Source organism: Alosa sapidissima, chromosome 9 (assembly GCF_018492685.1).
Source record: "Alosa sapidissima isolate fAloSap1 chromosome 9, fAloSap1.pri, whole genome shotgun sequence".
NCBI classification, from domain to species: Eukaryota; Metazoa; Chordata; class Actinopteri; order Clupeiformes; family Clupeidae; genus Alosa; species Alosa sapidissima.
In genome coordinates this window covers 14,008,184-14,029,197 of record NC_055965.1, presented here as the reverse complement: position 1 = coordinate 14,029,197, position 21,014 = coordinate 14,008,184, and the positions used below count along the sequence as shown (strand labels likewise).

Genomic DNA, 21,014 nt, shown 5'->3' with positions numbered 1-21,014 from the left:
TCTGTTAGGATAAGCCCACACATCAGTTTCTCGCCCTTATGTGGTAGGTGTCATTGAAAATAAGTCAGTTCGTCACTTCGGGTTGCATTTACGAAAAAGCCTAGACCAGCGGCTCATTAGGCTACTAGACGTCAACAAGCTGCTAGCCTAAACAAGTACGTTACCATTAGGCTACACGTTGGAAAGGGGGTAGAGTTGGATATAACGTGGCTGCTACTAAAATATTACAGGACAAAATACTGCTAGTCTGTCCGGAACTGAACTAAACTGACTGACGCAACAAACAAGGTTAAAAAATCCAACTGTATTTTTGCTAGTCATGTAAAATGTAGCGCTAGTGTGAGGGGTTGGTCATGGATATTCCCACGGGTGTTGTTCCGTGGGAATATCCATGACCGAGTGGCGCAGGCAACAACAGCCGTGGGAATATCCATGACCAATCCCACGATCACGAGTGTTATATGGATTTTTACGTGCGCAGCTTTTTGATTTATAGTGTTGTCTTACACTTAATATGTTTCATGGACTGTAACGGTAGGCTATGTGTTTATGTAGTCATTTTAATACAGAATTAACTTTGATGAAATTATAATCAGACACTTAAACCCCCCCCCCCCCCCCCCAAAGAAAAACTCGTCGGATCTGCACGATTCACACAAGTCCCCCAGACAGCCGTGAAAAAGGCGGCATCCGCCAAAAGGCGCGCTGTTTGCATCCCTGCATAACATTGTTTACAAAAAAGAGACATCAAGAGTCAATAGTCATTAAGTAATGTTGTTTAGTATTATATTCACCTTAAACGCTTTTTCAGAAAAAGTAAAAAAAAAAACAACAACAACTATATTTTACACGAAAATTATTTGTTTTCATCCACCTTTCTTGAGAGAGTATGACTTTACAAAAGTATAAACATCCTTGGAAGACTATGAGGACTTTGAAACTTGTTCAACTCAATGTTTTATTGAGAGGCAGTTATCGAGACACTATGTAGTCAGTGATCTTGTGTGATCAAGTCCCCTGAAGTTTTCAATTTCTCTGCACGGCAGGTGTGATCTTATTGCCCTGAGACAGAGTGAAATCGTTTGTGGTGAACGTACAGTGATTCCTGGTAACCGAAATCCTTCCCACAAAAAGAGCAGTGGTAGGGTTTTTCCTTGGTGTGGACCCTCATGTGTTTTTGGACTAATTGTAATTTTGTGAATCCCTTGCCACATATATGACATATAAAAGGAAGATTTTCAGAGTGCCTGAGGCTATGTTCCTTTAAGGAAGAACTTAGGCGAAACCGTTTGTCGCAAACCAAGCATTTGTACGGCTTTTCTCCTGTGTGCAAGGTAACGTGCCTTTTCAATCTACTCATATCTGGGAACGCCTTACCACAGGTGTCACACAGATACGGTCTCGGTTCACTGCGTGAGATTGCCTCTCTCGGCATTTTCTCGCAGTGACATTTTTGGTGGAGGCTGAGATCGGTGGGATATATGAAGGTCTTGTCGCACCAAGAGCAAACGTACGGCCTTTCACCCAGGTGCACTCCCTGGTGGAGGCAGAAATCAGTCGAGTGGTTGAAAGACTTGTCACACTTGCTACACTTGTATAATTTCTGTCCTCTTGCATCGAGCTCACAGCGGCCATTTTCTTCATCGTGTAGTCTTTGGTGAATGTGGAGATCCTCTGAGGTACGACATTCCTTTCCACACACTTCACACTTGTAAGGCTTGACTACTCTCACGTACTTCATGGGTTCAGAGAGACATTGATTGAGGCTGGCACCTTTATCATGGATTAACCTATGCAATTTCATGTAGTACACTTTCATAAATGTTTCATTGCACAGGGTGCAAGAATAAACTTTCCCAGTCTTGTTTTCCAAGTCATCTGTGGGTGAGATGTTGTTGCCGTCCTTTGAGGAAGACAGCCAGGCCTGATCTGGAAGACACGCAGACACAGATAAACATTTTTAGAAACTTCATAAAACACCAAAGGAAATTACTTTTTTGTACGCAGTACACACCATTAGTAACTAAGATTTCAAGAAAAAAAAAATGTTAAACTGTAAACTGTGTGATTCTGAATTGCAGTGTTCCACCATTAATATATTCCGGTCGTTTTCCGTGTCCACTTTTGTTTGAGCGGCCCTAAAAGGGTGTGTGGATGATGCAACAATTTCCCCATTTAGTTTAACCCTTCCCTTCAAAACAGCGATTTCTCCTCATCCCCCATGTAAGATTTTTTTTAATACTACACATTTCTATTGAAAAATGTGTATTAATTATTCCATTTCACTCACCAAATCTGCTGACACTGCATGTTGCAGAGTTTGATCTTAAAGTTATGTATTCTTGCAATTGCATTGTTCCACTCTGGCACCGAACTATGCCATCGTTTGAGTTGTCTTTTTTATTTGCTTTAATTCAAGACATTATGCTGTTGTTCACTTACCATCAGGGTTGTCGTTGCCGTTGCCATCATCTTCAAGGTTGAAATCGAGGCCTTTCCGATTGTCATTGTTATCACCACCACCACCACCACCGGTATCCCTTTCGTTTTTATCCTCCTCCTCGTAATTTGACTCGCCAAAATCTTCTTCTTGAACAGAGGAAACACCAGTTAGTCAAAGATTTTGCACAGCAGTCCTCCAACCAAAGTTATTAAATCAATCAACAAAAGAGACTGAAGTTGCATGACACAGGGGCCTCATGCAGGAAGCAATATACAAATAAATATCCTGAGTTTTGTTCATATTTTTGTACAATCTGTATTTTTTTCCTCTGATATTTCTTTGATTTAAAAATTAAGAGAATACTTCTGAGAAGTTAAGGACAAAGTTGTGGCATGAGGTCCCATGTGGACTGAAAACAAAATGGAACTGTATGTCTTTGCCTTTCTCTTCACTGACCTCCAGGGTCATCATCACCGTTGTCCTCATCTTCTGGTCTGTAATACGGGTCTATATCAGCATAATAATCCGAGACCTCATCTTTGTTATGATTACAGTCTTCATCTTCCTCATTACAGTCTTCGTCTTCCTCATTGTCTTGATGACCATGCCTCTTTTCTAGCTGTTCAGAGAAAACTCCATTAGGCAACCTATTTGAGAGAAAAGGGGTTTCTGCACACGTATACACATTTCTCCAGGCTCAGATCTGACTCCGAACATGATCAAGTCCTTGGTTTAGTGCCATACCAAATGATTCACTCCTGTGTGTCTTTTATAAGAAGTGCAATGTTTTTTGTTATTGTTTTGTTATGTGTCGTGTTTGTGTGGTGTTTCTAGTAGAAAGTGGTGTTTCTAGTAGGAGGCAGAGTTTCTAGTAGCAGGTGGTGTTTCTAATAGGTGGCGGTGTTTCTAGTAGGAGGCGGTGTTGCTAGTAGGAGTTGGTGTAGTCCATGTCACTGACTGAGTCTGGAGGGTTGGTGGCGTCAATTTCAGGAGACCTGTATGAAAGTGTCTACATAGCCCTACAAACCAACCATGCAACAAATACAACTTAAATGTCCAACTTTAAAATATACATGCGTTGTATCACTTCTATCATAAGTGAAGCAAAACAAATACCAAAATGTTGTCACTGTTGACAACAGCTGTAGGAGTCAGCAGGCTGAAAATAGTGACTTCCTGGTCCTTGGATGACCTTTGTGGTGACCCTTCCGTTTCATCAAAACCAGGAGAATTGGGCTCAGAGGTGCAGGAAAGGGTAAGCAGGGGCCGGTCCTCACACGCCTGTAGATTCAGCACACACCAAACGTCAGCTACGATAAGCGGTCCATCCACACAACCAGGCAGATGAGAGGAGACTTAGATTAGACTTAGAATTAGAAAACGTTAATGTCCCCGAGAGGCAATTTGTTTACAGTACAGGCATGTTGACACATAATCCACAACACAAACATTGAACAAGACATCTACAGCACTATTTATCTAACACATAACATATACACATCAATAAATAGAATACAGTAAAAAGAAGAAGTATATTGCACTTCCCTAAAAAGGCCTAATGTCATAAATAAATAAAACATTAGGCCTTTTTAGGGAAGTGCAATATACTTCTTCTTTTTACTGTATTTTATTTATTGATGTGTGTATGTTATGTGTTAGATAAATAGTTTTACTGTCTTTTTGTAAACAGCGCTTTCTCTGACAAAGTGAATGTCTTAAAACTTGACAAAAAAAAACCTTCGCTTTGCTTCTTTATACTGTAAACCATCGACTGCGTCTTGAGTTTTTACTTATTTCCTTCCTAGTGTCATTTACTTAATAGTGTTGCTTTAGCATTACGTTTTGCAAGATGTTCCATCACGTACCTCATGGTCAGATGAATGTGGCCGATTGTGCTGGGAAGATACTGCAGCTGGCACTGTATCACAAAGTCTCCCTGGTCTTGCACCCTGATGCTTTCTATGTAGAGAAAATATCAAGAGGTGGAAGGGCTTTGTGAAAAATGTATATGTGTTAATACCTCTATGACCCACAGTACTTCACAAGAAACAAGTACAACTCACAAATCTAATCAGAGCAGATAAGACTACAGCAACCCCATATGTAGCAAATTCTTAAAAACAAAGGCAGAATCACATCTTGGCACACGTGTAATATTCCCTTGCCTAGTCAACAGTAACATTGCATGTTAAGATGCACACACCATTAATGAACATGTGCATTTTGTTTGTTACTAGAATAAGTGAGAATGTGTGTGATGTGCACATACAGGTGTAGCACTCAGGAAACGGCATCTATTTGAGTAATATATGAATTAACATGTTCATACCCCGTCTGGCTAATGAGCCGTTCTTTCATGGACTTCACATTCTCCTTAAGAGCTTGAATTGTCTGCTGGAAAGACTAAGAGAAACAGAAAAGAGAAGACAGATAGTGGTTGACATTGGAAAGGCGGAGGTATTGCATCCAAGGTGTTTTGGAAAACTTAAATGCAAATTTTGTCCAGTAAGGAGTACATTAAGGAGCCTTTATGTGTGTGTGTGTAGAGTGTGTGTGTGTGTGTGTGTGCGTGCGTGCGTGCGTGTGGTTGTGTTGATAGAGTGGGACACAATCAATGACACCATCCCGTTTGAAGAATCGTTAACACAGACACAGACAGACTATTATTGTTTTCAAACACTTCTATTCATCCATCCATCCATCCATCCTGCTGCCCACCCCCCTCCCCCAAATTTGTCACAAGAAACACATTTCAGACCAAAACACATTAGCTGTTCACCGTGCATTTGCCAACATCCAGATTTTACTGTTCGTTTTTATAAACTTTGTACAGTAGGGCACCTTATATGTCTCTGTGACCTCTTTAGCTTTCTCCTCCAGACTCTTTTGAAGCTTCTCCACTTGCAACTTTAGAAGCTGGTTGGAGTCAGCAGGGTCAGTTAATGCTTGTTCAGATTCCAACACCTTCTGTTCTGACTCTGAGACAACCTGTGGATTATGAGGCTGAAATGAAGGTAAATATGTTGTTATAATATATCGACTGAATGCATTTCGAATAACATGACAAGATGAAATGGGTTGTTAGGGCCCTGGGCCTGCCCCGACAGTGCGTAGGCTACAACACAAAATGCAAGAGGCCAAATATGAGTTGGATCAATTCATTCAATAATTTGAAGATTGTATAGATAACTATTGTCAAATGTTACATATTAACCCTAACGTCGGCTACGCTGTAAAAGCACGACTACAGAAGAAATCAGATGCTGCTAAGCAGTTCTCATTAGCAGGCTACTTACTTCACCGGACCGGGCCAAAGGCAACAGAAATGGATGTCGATTTCTTAGATGGACATGCAGTGGAGTTGTACTTCTCGAGGCTGATAATTTGAGATTCCTCTTGCAATAGAGACAAAGGACTGCGTTTTTCCCTGGAATTAACTTAAAATGCCTCCACGCAGCTGACCTTTTTGATTTGTTGCAATATTCTTCCATATCCGCAAGCTCAAAACGGGCTCATTGTTCTTCATTTGCCAATATTTTCTGCGTTCAGTTCCGAGTTGTCATGGTGTGTTTACATCACATGGATGCTCTGCCGCACAATATTATCACGTAGCGCCACCAAAAGGTTGGGAGTAGATACCAAAAATATCATTAATGATGATCGTGGGATCTACGGGGCTCAATAAAAATATAAAAAATACTTTAAAAAAATTATCGTGGGATATTAGCCTAGGCTGCTACTAACATAACAGTAGATTAAAGGTTATTGTTCACTGTTTACAGTCCTGGCTCTGTAAAAGCTCAGTAAACAGATATTTGGAACCATACACATTTGATTCTTCACAAAACACCAATTTCAACAGGTAGAGGTACTTCAGGCTGCCATCTTCAACAGGTAGAGGTAGGCTGCCATCTAGACAGCGCTGAGGACAAACCATCTGGCCAATAAAAAGAAAAGGTTAAGATGCACACAAAGAACACAGACAGTCCATAGAGGAAGACTGGAAAGTGTTGACAGACAATTCCAAGGTGTTCAAAGAAGATCATAAGAGAGAAACCAATTTGCTGGACAAGTGTTTGACTCCATCTGTTAAGCGTAATGCAGTGATGATGATCTGGGGGTGGCTTCATGGTGGTAAAGTGGGAAATTTGTGCAGGATGGAAGAATCATGAAAAAAGGTCATCACTCCTGTTTGCAATGCTGTAGGCCCTACCTGTGGATGGCACTTGAGCGGAGCCAGCCTTCTCCATAAGAGGACAGAGACCAAAACCACAACTCTGCAATAACCATGCAGGGAAGAAGCAGTTTGCTGGTATTCTGTCTAAAATGGAGTGGAATGGAATTTTTTTTTAAGTGACCCCCAAACCTTTGAACGGCAGTATGCACACACACACAGAGAGAGAGAGAGAGAGAGAGAGAGAGAGAGAGAGAGAGAGAGAGAGATGCGCACACACACACACACACACACAAATCCCATAATACTTTCAATAAAGTCACCAGCAAAGCGCTCGAAGAGACCCAGGAGCCAGTATACATCATTTGTTTGTTGACTTGTTTGTACTTTGGTACATAGAATCATAAATCATGATCCCTGTGCATTTTTGTTAACATGTCAAGCTAGAACAAAACAGATTAACAACGTATCTTTAAAAAACAATATATTTATTGCAAGATACTTAACCTACACAATTTCAAGATTATATAATATATACACACACACAGGCACTTGTCTTGGAGAAGTTGGAGTTCACTGACATTTGCTTGGCACACAAGAAGGACACTGGAGCCTGAATCGGTTCACCCCCTACAGTGCCGTCAAGAAGCAGTTATTGTAGAGTACGGTGTGGACACTATGCAGTAAGTGATCCAAGTCCCTCGACTTTAGGCTTTATATCTCTCTGCACGGCAGGTGTAGTCTTATTGCCCTAACGCAGAGTGAAATCGTTTCTGGTGAATGTACAGTGACTCCTGGTAACCGAAGTTCTTTCTACAAAAGGAGCAGTGGTAGGGTTTTTCCTTGGTGTGGATCCGTTCATGTTTTTTGACTAGATGTGACCTAGTGAATCCTTTGTCACATATACGGCATCGAAAAGGACGGTCTTCAGAGTGGTTAAGACTATGTATTCTTAAGCTTTCCTGAAGATGATACCGTTTGTCACAAACCGAACATTTGTACGGCTTTTCTCCCGTGTGCAACGCGAGGTGCCTTCTCAGACTGCCCAAACGTGGAAAAGACTTGCCACAGCTATCGCAGAGATGCTGTTTCTGCCCGTCATGTATTTTTAAATGCTCCCGGAGACCTCCAGCATATTTAAGACGTTTGCTGCACAGTGGGCACTTGAAAGGTCTCTCCTCTGAATGACTTTTCTCGTGAAGCTTCAGTGCGTATTTCTGATAGAACGTCATTGGGCACCGTGTGCATGCATGTGCATACGTCCTCCTCCTGGCACGGACGGAGGATTCTTGAGGGCTTCCCTCGCATTCACCCACTGCAACCTCTACCTTCCGTGGCCTTTCTTTGCAATGAAATTTCTGGTGCGCCCGGAGATTTGTGGGATAGACAAAAGTCTTCTTGCACCGAAAGCAAACATATGGTCTCTCGCCCAGGTGCGCTCCTTGATGAATGTGAAAAAGGGTTGCACCCACGAAAGACTTGTCACACTTGCTACATTTGTACAGTATGCGTCCTCTGGCGTCCCGCTCGCAGTGGATTTTCTCTCCACTGTGTTGTTTTTGGTGGATGTGAAGACCGCCGGTACTTAGTCTTCTTCCACAGATTTGACACTGATGAGGTTTGGCTTTTCCCGGTTTAGAGACATTGATAAACGGTGGCATCCCCAATCTTATTGCCCATGTTGTCTTTGAATGAGATGTTGTTGCCGTCATTAGAAGAAGACTGCAAAGCCTCATCTGGAAGAATATACATAAATAAATATACAGTTGCATCAAATATCAATGGTTATACACAACACTGGTAAGGAAGGCTGCAAAATGTAATCCATTTCTGAAAATTTGTTATGAATAAAAAAAAAAAAATGCATTTATTGCATGTATTCATCATTAACCTTACAGTTCACCTACCTTCAGGGTTATCATTACTGTTGCAATCATCTTCAAGGTTGTAATTGGTGTCTTTACCATTGGCCACTTTATTGCCATCACCATCAATCTCATCATCATCATCATCATCGTTATTATACATCTCCTCTTCTGCCTCCTTGTGACGGCCAAGATCATCTTATTTGATAGAAGTAAAGGTAAAGAAAGCCAAGTGACTGGATGTATATTGTAACATATGTGAATATTGGTTTTTAATTACTTAAAATTGTTGACTCGGAAAGTATTGTTGGGAAACCTGTGCAAAAAAATCCAATAAAGAAAGCAAAGTGACTTAACACAAAGGGCCCTAATTTAAATCCGCAACGTGCACTATCTAAGGCTACCATACGGCGGAAACCACACAGTAAAAAAGGTGCTTTCCGCAACACAATAGCTTGTCTCTGTACTCGCCCATTAAATTAGCAAGATGTTTTGCCGAGTATTTAATTTTGGATTAGCTTGTGCAGGACGGTATTACCACATTGCATGGTGTATTGAATGACAAAGAAATTAGAGCCCAATGTGGACTGAAACCCAATTACGTTGTAATCAATTATCTTTGCCTGTGTCTTCACATACTTTTAGGGCGGTCATAACTGTTGCCACCATTTTCAAGGTTGTTCTCCGGATCCTTCTCGGTGTTGATATGATCATCATCATTGTCATCCTCCCTCTCTTGTTGACCATGCGGTGTGAAGGTCGGTGAGCTATGAGTTTTTAAATGCTGAATGTAGTCCGGACAATATTTATAACTCTTGCCACACAAGGGACACTTGAAGGGCCTTTCCTCTGAAGAACTTCCCCCATGTACTTTCAGAGAAGCTTTCTGAGGGGGTGAAGCTTTCTCGGGGTGCTGCATTGCACGCTGTGAGGATCCCTGTTGACTCCTCTTCTTCTTGCAAAACCTCTGGAAAAACTCTGGAAAACAAACACCGAGGTTTATACATTGATTTTGCTGAATTTCTTCAGCTATGAGGTTAATACACAGGGGCAGTTAATATGGAATCAATATGGTTTTGTATTTCTAACTTGCATAAAACACTGTCCTGCGGTTTATACATAATTTGGCTAATACACAGGAAATTACTGTATACAATCTTAAAACAAATGTGTTGGAAGGAACACAACCCGTGTTGTCCCTATCTGGACATAAGGATGTGTTAAAAACAACACAAGTTGTGTTGTTTTCAACACATTCGTTTTAAGAGTGTACATATTTATGCTTTTGTAACTTCACACAAGATCAAACTAAATTCCTTTTTCAACACTCAACACTTGCTAAGCTTACAAAAGATAATCAACTAAACAATGTTTGCCACTTAGGGATATACAGAATGAAACCAACTTACTTTCAGGGTTTTTATCGCTGTTGCCATCATCTTCAGGTCTGTAATCTGGGTCTGACTCATGATTATAATCTGAGACATCATCATCACCACCATCATCGTCGTTGTCATAGTCATCTTCATCTTCAAAATCCCTATCCTCCTGACGACCGTGCATCTTTACACTCTGAACTGTGAAAATGCCATCTGGACCCAGTTTATGCCTGCAGTCCTGCAGCCTCACTGACAGTGTCTTCAGCGGAAGGTGCACTGGTTGTCTTTCTGTGTCGCTGCCTGAGCCTGCAGCGGTGGTGGCGCTGGCCTCAGAGGTATAAGCAGTCTGCATGAATGTGTTCACAAATTCCTGTGAACCAAGCATGAAGCAAATAGAGTTCTGTAGGGTTTGTGTTGTCTTGAATGCACCATTACGTTCACCACAAAAATATTCCACTGACTTGCATTGTACTTAATTCAGTGTTACACAAAAAGTACAAAGCGGTATTACAAGAGAGACCGCCTGGTGCTGGCTGGTTTTAGTGAATAACTAGGCAAGACAGGAGGTATTTCTGACATTATAACAATATGCTTGTTTCTTCTCATTCTGTTTTTTTTTGTCCTTTTTCACCCCCCAACCCCCTATTTTTCAGTTTCAGTGTTTTAAAGTGAGTTGTTATACAAGATGAGAGTAAGAGGAGAAAAGAAATACCAAAATGCTGTCGCTGTTGGCAACAGCTGTGGAGGAAGGAGTCAGCAGGCCGATAATAGTGACTTCCTGATCCTTGGATGACCTTTGTGGTGACCCTTCCGTTTCATCAAAACCAGGAGAATTGGGCTCAGAGGTGCAGGAAAGGGTAAGCAGGGGGCGGCCCTCACACGCCTGTAGATTCAGCACACACCAAACGTAAGCTACGATTAGCGGTCGAAGACAAAAAGTGCTTATTTTTTAGCATCATCTTCATCAAGATATCGATTGTTAATGACGCTCCACGTACCTCGTACTCAATTGACCGAGTGTGCCTAACAGTGGAAGGTACTGCCGTTGGTACTTGACTGTTAGATTTGACTGAACTGCAAGGTCTCCCTTTCTTTGCACCCTGATACTTTCTGTGTAGGGCAAATATAAAAAGTGTTTTCAACAGTTCAACTGTACTGTACACCTTCAGTCAATAGATTACAATTGGATTTGAAATATAATTCAACTGAGAGACAAATTAAAATTAGTATACCCAAGTGTTCCTGGCTGTGTGCGTAAAATAAAGTGAATAAACAGGTTCATACCCGTTCAGATGAGTGAGCTGCTCCTGTATTGACTCCATGTCCTCACTCAGACCTCGAACTGTGTTCTGAAACGTCTGTCAGACATGTAGATAAGATCGTGTGAGAAGATGGATGAGGCTGTCAGAGAGGGAGTTCTGTTGTTGCCGAAAGTTTTTTGAGAATTAACTCATTGAGTGCCAAAAACGTAATATTACGTTTTTAGCTTTTTTTTTAAAAATTACGAAACTAGACACTCTAACACACCTTATATGTGATTTTGGAAACTCTGTTATGAATGGAAATGAAATATATGACGATCGAAAACTCATGAAAACGCACAATCTGGACATTTTATCTGGACATTTTATCATAACATGGTTGCCGCTTTGGGTCGAATCAGTGACGCATGCACGTCAGGTCAAAACCAGGCCATTTTCATGGGTCTATCACTAGGTGGCAGTTTCGCCAGGTCTCGCTGATCACTTCCCGGAAAGTTTACACAAGTAAGTAACAGGCAACACTTCATATTTCATGAAAGACTCCATTTCTAGAAAAAAACAGCGATTTTGATAAAAACTAGCCACTGTTTAGCTTGGGATTTCTCAGGAACAGAGGCGTGTAGAAATATGTGTAGAATTATCAGGGCTTAAAGCAAAGCACATTTCTGTGTCTGAAGTTCTCATAAATCATCAAAGCTGTTTAAAAATCGATTTTCAAAACCTAAATGACCCAGCTCAGGACGACTGAATTTCTGACAACTTTAAGTCCTGTATTGTTGCTAAATAAATTAACCTGTAGACAAATGACAGAAAATGCCAATTCCAAAGGCAATAAAATGCAGTACAGGACAAGTTCTTAGGAGCAAGCACATTGCTGATTAGTTTAGAACATGCCTCATATGCCTGTGTGAGTTGTCTCTCTTTCTCCTCCAGTTGCTTCAGGAGTGCATGCACTTGCAGCTGTAGGAGCTGGCTGGCTACGGGGTGGGCATCCACACTCTCGCTAGACTCCACATCTCTCTCCTGTGACTCGGAAGCCTGCCGTGGAGCATCAAACTGAAATTAGGTCTAATACATAAAGCAAGCAAGCAAACAAACACACTAATAATAAACATACATACACACTTAGCTAATCATTGAGTGAATGAATGAATGAATGAATGAATGAATGAATGAGAGATAAATGAATGAATGAGAGAGAGATAAATATTTCCCTAATAATATGTATGTAATTCAGTGTTACAAAAGGTACAAATATATGTTGTATGCTACATAAGATAAAACATTCTTACACCCTTAACCACAAGTGGTTGTTGTTTTGTCCGCAGAGACACCTTTTCCACTGACCGTGTCCTTGATTTTCTTATACATGTGGTCACATTTTTCTGAACAACCATAGTCGTTTCCTAGATAGATAGATACATAGACAGACAGATAGATAAATACATACATAGATAGACAGACAGATAGATAGATGGATGTTTTGACTGTGAAGCCAGATACTCTATCTGCAAATAATTAGGCTATATATTAACACATTAACTTAAACAAACTACAACAAAGCAAGGGGTGAATTGCAAAATGTTTAGGGGTGTAATGGTTTTTGGAATTTGAAATAGGGTCCACACCCAAAAAAAAACTAAAGACTACATTTGGTACATTCGTTTCATATCTGTCCTGAGCCTAACATCCTGTGCCTAAATGCTTTGGAATGAAAACGTGTACCTTTACACCCCCTAATCATTTTAGTTTCGATAAAGTTGCCAGAACAAGTACTCTGCAGCAGTACGATCACAGGATGCGGAATGCAAGACTTTAGACCAACAGATGTCATACCTGGTGGCCCTTGGTGTTGTTGACGTAGGGATGGTGTTGATGTAGATGTTTGTGCATATTAGTGGTCGAGCCACTCTGGTATTTCAGTCTCTTCTTGCAGTAAAGACAGTCCACAGTATCTCTCCCTGAACGTGTAAAATGAAGCCACACAATGGAGCGCTTCCCTTTTCTCTCCTTAATGGGACTGGTCTTGTGCTCATCCGCATGGACATCCAACAGCTGCTCGGACTGAGACTGTGAAATTAAATGTATATATTTACAATTCGGGCAAGGGCTATTACGCATCTACTCAACCTTTTTTCTCACCTCACATTTTCTGATCAGTCTGGCACATTTATATATATCTTTTCCATGCTGTTTTGGTTTAGTATTGTTAAGCGTCTTGCATTGAAGAAAATCATTGGCACTTAGCTGTTAGTGCATCTGCATGACAACAAGGGCCACCCCTAACAACCAGAAGTACAAAGCTGAGCTGGAGCTGGACAACATGGGCAGGGAGGGGCAGCTGGTCCGAGTTGCCGTCAGTGAGGTAGAGGAATGAGAGAAAGCTATGCAGGAGCATGAGACTGGGTATATACCTGGGGTTGTGTATCTGGAGCAAGAGACTGGGTATATACCTGGGGTTGTGTATCTGTACAGAAATGCCATGGCCCTGCACAGCTAAGGCACGTAAAACAAGACTTTTTGGCCCCTCACTGGATCACTATGAAACCAAACATTTTAAATAAATTACTTACTTTTGATCTAAAAACCCTTCTATAAATACAGTATAAAAAAAGTCAACTGAATTTACCCCTTACTTTTTCGATTTCCCTTTAATTTCCCACCTTAATCAGAATCCCTGCATTAATACCTTAAAATAAAATTAAGATATTCTTAAATTGTTAACCCTTAATCATAACAAATAAAGTGAACCCCTGACTTGACACCTAAAATGTAAGAGATAAGGGATTTCACCCTCACACCAAATGGCAAAATTTACGTTAAATGAACGCGCCATTTAATAGAAATTAAGTGGTTTGGGTATGTTTTAAGGAGTACTTTAAGGTAAATTTGAGTGCTACATCACGTAGTGGATTGTGTAAGAAGCCTATAACCCCTGAAAAATGGAAATAGGGACCCTTACTTGATCTATTGGAATCACCTTAAAGAATGGGCTTGATATTAGCCTAGATCTAGACGCACCCTATAGGTTATAGCGGCAGCAAATTGGGTCTGGCTCGTCAGGGTAGCTTGATATGAATATGAACTAACATTTTTTTCAGAAATACCACATTTAAACAAGTAGGTGAAAGGTGACGGAACATTTCAGGAAAGACATAAATAAGGGTATTTCCAAAAGACTTATGGACACCCAGCACAGCACAGGCTATGTATGCATCACGAATGATTCAAGAATCATGCCTCAAACACTTTTGATGGTAAAATAGCTTACTTTGTGGCCATCGGTGTGATCGAGCTCAGTGGGATGCTGTGCTTTTAGATGATTGAGCATAGACGAGGTCGAACCCTGGCATAGGTAGAAAGTCTTTTTGCAATGAACACACATAACAGTAGGCCTATCTTCCTCCAAAACCGTGAAATGAGCCCACACTACTGAAGTCTTCTCTTTTCCTTTACGTTTGCCAGTAACGTTGCCGTTGTCTTCCATCATATTTGTCGTTTCCTTGATCATTCAACATTCACTCGAAACGTCTTGTGACTGAAACCACGCATGGATTATCAGACTAAAAACGAGGATAAAATCAAGTTTAAATTCAAATGAACCGCGATTTGCGCTTCACACACATGTGGCTGTTACACTATGTCCACTGTGTGTAACATTTTCAGCACGTTCATCGGTAAAAGATAGATGAAAGAAACCATAGACTGAAAGAAACGACAGAGAATGTCTAACGAGCTGTTACTACTTCTTCTTCTGTTAGATTTATACGCGATTGAGTATTAATCTCGCCACCTAGTGGAAGGACGTAGGACTTATTTTCTTTTGTTTTTAACTTCATAAGTTAAAGTAAAGGTATCGTCCATTAAGCCCCGTTTGAGCAGACCAATGTTTATTTTCTATTTTACACTTTTCATAACACATTTTCTGATTAAAGCTCTGGACATCTTCAGGCTCACCCTGAGCCATTCCCTCACAGTATTTTGGAATACTGCCTCTGCCTCCGCCTCTGTCCTCTTTTGTCTGTGAATTACTAGGCCTTAGCCTAGAAATCTAGACGCGCCCCTAGCGGCTGCAAATTACATTTGCTGCCAGGGCTAGTCTAGCAACTCTCCGTTGGCTTGTGAGCTCCAGAAATCGAAACTTAATCAGGCCAATGAAATCGTGTATAGAGTCGTTAGGTGGGCTTAACATAATGATTGATGGCAGAGTTGCAACGGTTTGGCTTGAATTCCCTGCTACTTGAAAACAAATAAGATGGATGTTGCTGCTGGCGAACAGTGTGACACGAGTTAAGCTTTTATGAAGTTGGCAAACGTTTGAACTAGCCAACTAGCTCCGCTGGTGGGAAACGCATGGGACTCATAGCGCTGCCGCTGTCCTATTGCGTGCAGAGGGAATTTGAAAGACAACTGATTATCCCGCCCCTCGGACTGAGCACTGCGAACGGTGAGTGCCCAGACCCTACATTTTAATGTGGGTCTGGCTCGTCAGGCTAACTAGGCCTACTACTCAGGCCTCACTTCTATCAGTCTGCTCAACTGTTAACATAAGGTTATATCAAAAGTTATTATTCTGCACACAGGCCTAATGTAAATGTCTAAATATGTACATAATTTAAAAGACATGGTCTCATAGGGAGAATAAATAGGTTGATGTTACTCATAACATATTTCAAGAAAGAAATGCACATGCTCAAAAAGATCACTGGGAATACAGAATATCTTGAGAATTTAATATGTAAATATGATTATTGGAAAACACTGATACAGATCTGCATTCTGTCTTAAGCAGTCTGACCAGTCAAACGTGTGGGTTACTTTGACCTGCAAAATCCAGCACCACCTGCAAATGCAGTACAATCAGCTGAACATACGCCGTACTCAGTGGACTTCTGCGGTTTTCTCAAAACTCAAGTACGGGGCAATGGAAGGAAGTGTAACGTGTTGTCACACCTGAAAATTTGACCTTACAATACAAATAAGAATGTCCCCACCACAGTGCATGTGTGCATGTGAAGACATAGCCATATGTTTAAGAAATGTAAATGCTCCAACACTGCATAAGATTTTGAACAGATATCAACCAACAGAAAGATATGTCCCAAGGTAAGATGATGGGCATCCCTTTGCACGAAAAAAACCCCCATCAAGTCAAGTCCAATCACCAAAAACGATAAGCATCAAACATTTAGATCAGTTAGTCTGTTTTGGTCAGACGCAGCGCCGTCAACAATGCCGTCCAATGCACCTCCATTTTGAATACCTGGTCTGTGGGTTTCTACGTCCTGTAGTGCTTCAGAACTCTTCACACACCGAGCACGGTGATGCCTGCCATTCGCAGAGTGCTCTTGTTTCTGGTGCTCTCTCTTCTGGTGTGACTGTAGGCTCTGTATGTAGGCTCTGTATGTAGGCAAAGCGCTCATCACAGATGGTGCAGCAGTAGGGTCTCTCTCCCGTGTGAACCCTGTGGTGTGTCTTGAGGATCTCCGGGCGGGAGAATGTCTTACCGCACACGGTGCACAGATGAGGCCTCTGCCCTGTGTGTCGCAGCTGGTGCCTGTTGAGGTTCGTCAACGTCAAAAACCTCTGGCCACAGTGTGTGCACGCGTGCGGTTTGTCACCAGTGTGCGTTTTCTGGTGTCTGTTAAGACTGCTGCCGTCCCGAAATGCCTTGCCACAGAAGTGGCAGAGGTAGGGTCTTTCTCTAGAGTGTGTTCTCTCATGGGCCTGGCGATTCGACCAGGACTTGAACGCTTTGTTGCAGATGGAACACTTATAAGGCATCTCTCCTGTGTGGATTTTGATGTGCTCTTTAAGTCCAGAAGAACTTTTGAAGGCCTTCGAACACTGGGAACAAGAATAGGGTTTCTCCCCTGTATGCTTTGGCATGTGCTGCCTTAGTTTCGATGGCGTCATGAATGTCTTCTCGCAATGAGAACACCGATGTCTCTTCTCCATGGTGTGCCATCGCTCGTGATTTCGGAGGTAATCCAGCAGGCTGAACTTCTTCTCGCACAGGGTGCAAGAGTAAGGTTTCTCTCTCGCATTTGTTGGCTGGTGTTTTTGCTTATGGGCTAGGAGCGCAGATGAACTCGGAAGTTTCTTTTCACACACGTCACACTCAAACACTCTCAGCTTACCAGTTTTGTTGTGGCGCATTAGCTGGTGCACTTGTAGACCGGCTAATTGACTGAAGGCCTTTTCACAAATGTCACAAGCGTAAGGTTTTTCGCCGGTGTGCTTTCTCTGGTGGACCTGTAGCTGAGCCTTGAAAGAGAAAGCCTTGCCGCAGTCGGCACACTTGTGGGGCTTTGGACGAGCAACACTGGTCACAGCCCGATGTTCAAGGGCACTGTCAACCACAGACTTCTTTTTCTCGTGTGTTCGAATGTGCTCTCGAAGGCTACTCGCTTGAAAGAATGCCTTTCCGCAAGCGCTACAAGCATATGGCCTCTGTTCCGTGTGGGTGTTCCGACGAAGTCCTAGCAAGCTGTCAATATGAGAGACCTTCCCATTGTCCTCGTACTTGCTCTGATCCTCTAGCGACATGTCCTGAGTTTGCATGCCGGCGTGACCCAAAGAGGACTCCTTTTCATGTTTTCTGTGGTGTGCTTTAAGGTTGCCTAACTGAGTGAACCCTTTTCCACAAACAGTACAGGTGTAAGGTTTCTCTCTGGTGTGCACCCTCTCATGAATACGGAGAGTTGATGGATGTGAAAACATTCTATCACATGTCTCGCATTTATGACCTTGGATCTTACTGGATTTTAAACGTTGATGCGTCCTCTGGTGCCGTTTAAGGTCACTGAATCGAGAAAATGATCTACTGCACTGGTCGCAGGAAAAGCCACCATCTTCGTTAGGCTTCGCCTGGTCTCGTACTTCTCCTTCAGGTGCACAGGGACTATTGAGGAGGAGCTTCTTGTTGTGCATCCTCTGATGCAATTTCAGGTGATTCGCCAAAGGTCTTCTTTTAAACTCTGTCTTTTCTTCAACTGAAATCCGAAAGGGACCATCTTCAGATCCAAACTGGTATCTCTCACCTGGAAGACATTTGAAGGTAAATATTTCTGAAAACTCATCATGTTATCATAGCACAGCATGATTTTGCCATATGTTTCGTATATGACCGACAATATATGCCAATTTTTGCAGTATTTTGATCATCTGGAGAGCAGAAATTGATCTATAGCTACAACTTACTTTCAGTGGTGTAATCTGCATAATCTTCATCACCACCCTCATCTTCATCATCATCTCCATCTCCACCCTCATCTTCATCGTCATGTCCCAGTGATTGTACATTGAAGACCCCATTTGGCTGGAGTTTGTGTCTGCAGTCCTCCAGGCTCACTGATAACATCCTCAGTGGGAAAGGTTGTGGAGACCTTCCTGTGTTCCTGCCAAAGTCTGAAGGGGCAGTGGGGTTTGGCTTTGAGGGTCTGCATTGGTCTACCTATTGAGTAAGGGTGGGAGAGATTCTCAAAGAGTGCAATGCAAAGCAATACTACTGTACAGTAATGTAACCTATACCTAACATATGGATGAAAATAGTGGATTTAAGGAAATTCAGAAACTGTACCTGTGGCATGAAGATTGAGCCTTTCACAGGCAAATAAATATGACAATAACAAAATAAAATAAAATAAGATGATGTCAGTCCTTACGTCGCTTTTGGTTGTTGTTGTTGTTGTTGTTGTTGTGTGCCAATCCCTTTCCACTACATCACCACTGCAGGATGGGTATGTGGGAGAAGGCTCTGTGGTAGAGGACTGGGCTAGAAATGATGGTGGGCCTGAGGGGTCAGTGAGGTTGGGCTCTGACACACAGGAAAGGAAAAGGGTGGGTCGATCTACACAAGCCTAAACAGAAAAGAATGGGAGGGAACGTTATGTGCAATAATGCTCCGTCACCATGATATGTTACATGATCATGTATTGCATGACTTGCAAAGCTTTGGCTTGACCTGATTTGACTTGACTTGAAGTGTAATATTTGTGTTTGTATTATTGTACAAAGAAAGGCTGATGGTGTTCTAATGATGTACTGGATTTCAATTTTTTTACTCATTACCATACTGTCATCAACAATTCACATTATCAACAGGCAGTGTGGTGGTCATAAAAGGCGCTTTACAGAGAACAACGTGAACGAGTTAGCTGATAGGAGGGAATACCGCGGTCTTGTCTTCACTGTCTGGTCGAACAAACTGTGATTTCTGGGACAGTTGTTCCATCAGGTTCTGGTACTTCCTGAGCAAAATGAATGGCAGAATACTTGTTTGTTTGTTAACATCATATAAGAATGTATATCATATTAAATTATATGCGACAGATGCCCAACTCATTAGTTGTTGTAGAACGACTTAAGGCACGGCCGTTCACCCAATAAGAGTTTATGTCAAAATGATTTTGGAAACATTCTTTTCAGGTAAATAAAGTCTTTAGGGCCGCTTTAATATTTGCAATCACACTAATCCCATGATCTAAAGAACACAAGATGCTAAGCATGAGCATGTTCATGCACCTCTTTTCTGTGCCCAAGAAACAGAACAGGGCTGTGACACTCAGCAAGCCCCACATACCTTTTCTCAATATCCAGACGCTCATGTAGTGAGTTGACCTCATCTCTCAGAGCCCTGATAGTCTGTTGGGGAGCAAGTACACACACACACACACACACGCACACGCACACACACACTTGCTTCAAGCTTTGAATCAGTGAGAGACATTAACACAAGGAGAGACTGAACACAGGAAACTTACATCTTGGGCCTGAGTGAGTCTGTTTTCCTTGTCCTCCAGTCTTATCTTCAGGTCTTCCACTTCTAACTTGAGGAGCAGGTTGGCTTCCATCTGATCACTTTGTGCCAGGTTGGAATTTGCTTCTGCCTCTAGCTTCTCCAACAAGACTTGGGATGCTAGGTTTGAGCCTTCGCTCTACAAAAAGTAAAACCATAGAAACAGAATGTTCAAAGTAATCCCATACTTGAATCCTGGGAGAAAGTTGAAATGGCAATATGCATCAGTCATGAAGTTTGCATGTGTTATGAGAGGTCCTAATATTAGGCAATAGCAGCATGTGTTGCTACAAAATGTGGGATCGTTTGTTTAGTTTTATTAAACTGCCGGACAGATGATGATTTTTTTTAAAAAAAAATTTTTTAAACGAGCTATCCAGATCCGTGTAAGGTTTAAAAAGTAATCTTTGGGACAGATCTAACTTAGCGTTTGGTCAGGCGTCCACAGTATGTGCATTTTCGGTCATGTATAAGAAAATGAAGAAACAATGTGCTATTGAGACATTTCCAGGTGAGACAATCTGTCACAACTCAGAACCTAGCCCACGTAGAATCTACTATTCAATGATCTCAACCCGTGCATGGCTACAGTGTAGTGCTCTGAAGTTGAAGTAGCCTAGTCTAGCCTATACTTCCCGAAAAATGACCGGTCAATATGGTTAAAATAAAAACTAAGCTACAATAATAACATGCCCATCACCCATAGTTGCGTTGCAGCATCTACCTGGTGTCTCAGACTAATGAAATGCAAGGCTCTTAAATTAGGGACTTACGTTATCCATGATAAATTACATTAAGTAATAAACGCTCTTTCATGTGTAACAAAAAGTGTAGTCTGATAATTGTATTTTGGCTGTATTATTGAATTACTTTCACCACATATCCAACATCTTTTCTGTTTCGTCTTCTTCTCCACTCAGAAAGATACATGGCGGAGATAATCCATAGCGCCCCCAGATGTTAGAAGTAGCCAATGCAGGCTGCTATAGTTGTGTCTGAATCGGTATCAGTCTTCTCGTGTCAGCTGCAACTTACAAATAAAATATAGCCTAAACGTAAACTTATTTGTTATAAGCTCAACTTGCCTCAAT

At 41.7% G+C, this 21,014-nt stretch overlaps 3 protein-coding genes across 10 annotated transcripts; all 3 read right to left on the bottom strand.

Annotated features, from left to right (window-relative positions):
* Positions 1-763: 763 nt before the first annotated feature.
* Positions 764-6,033, bottom strand: LOC121718286 (zinc finger protein 3 homolog). Of its 3 annotated transcripts, none has more exons than XM_042103235.1 (8): positions 5,740-6,033; positions 5,285-5,446; positions 4,773-4,846; positions 4,309-4,402; positions 3,560-3,724; positions 2,900-3,062; positions 2,443-2,589; positions 764-1,929 (listed from the first exon to the last, which is right to left on the bottom strand). In XM_042103235.1, exons 1-8 carry the CDS (start codon positions 5,932-5,934, stop codon positions 1,055-1,057), a joined length of 1,875 nt encoding a protein of 624 aa, XP_041959169.1. In that variant the 5' UTR covers positions 5,935-6,033; the 3' UTR covers positions 764-1,054. The 3 variants fall into 3 exon arrangements, with proteins under 3 accessions (XP_041959169.1, XP_041959170.1, XP_041959171.1); XM_042103236.1 differs by having other exon boundaries at positions 2,443-2,586; XM_042103237.1 differs by having other exon boundaries at positions 5,285-5,431.
* A 479-nt stretch (positions 6,034-6,512) lies between these two features.
* LOC121718268 lies at positions 6,513-14,873 on the bottom strand. Of its 6 annotated transcripts, none has more exons than XM_042103204.1 (12): positions 14,395-14,873; positions 12,960-13,193; positions 12,416-12,529; positions 12,018-12,161; positions 11,146-11,219; positions 10,860-10,971; positions 10,574-10,744; positions 9,892-10,231; positions 9,122-9,460; positions 8,763-8,798; positions 8,525-8,680; positions 7,089-8,353 (listed from the first exon to the last, which is right to left on the bottom strand). In XM_042103204.1, exons 1-12 carry the CDS (start codon positions 14,632-14,634, stop codon positions 8,253-8,255), a joined length of 2,061 nt encoding a protein of 686 aa, XP_041959138.1. In that variant the 5' UTR covers positions 14,635-14,873; the 3' UTR covers positions 7,089-8,252. The 6 variants fall into 6 exon arrangements, with proteins under 6 accessions (XP_041959142.1, XP_041959138.1, XP_041959141.1 ...); XM_042103207.1 differs by having other exon boundaries at positions 7,089-8,348; XM_042103206.1 differs by having other exon boundaries at positions 8,582-8,680.
* Positions 14,874-15,842: 969 nt separating this feature from the next.
* On the bottom strand, positions 15,843-20,831 carry LOC121718262 (zinc finger protein 271-like). Its single transcript, XM_042103197.1, has 7 exons — positions 20,697-20,831; positions 19,889-20,062; positions 19,708-19,769; positions 19,300-19,375; positions 18,791-18,985; positions 18,327-18,579; positions 15,843-18,166 (listed from the first exon to the last, which is right to left on the bottom strand). The coding sequence occupies exons 1-7, from the start codon at positions 20,703-20,705 to the stop codon at positions 16,419-16,421; spliced, it is 2,517 nt and encodes an 838-aa protein (XP_041959131.1). The 5' UTR covers positions 20,706-20,831; the 3' UTR covers positions 15,843-16,418.
* Between the last annotated feature and the right edge of the window lie 183 nt (positions 20,832-21,014).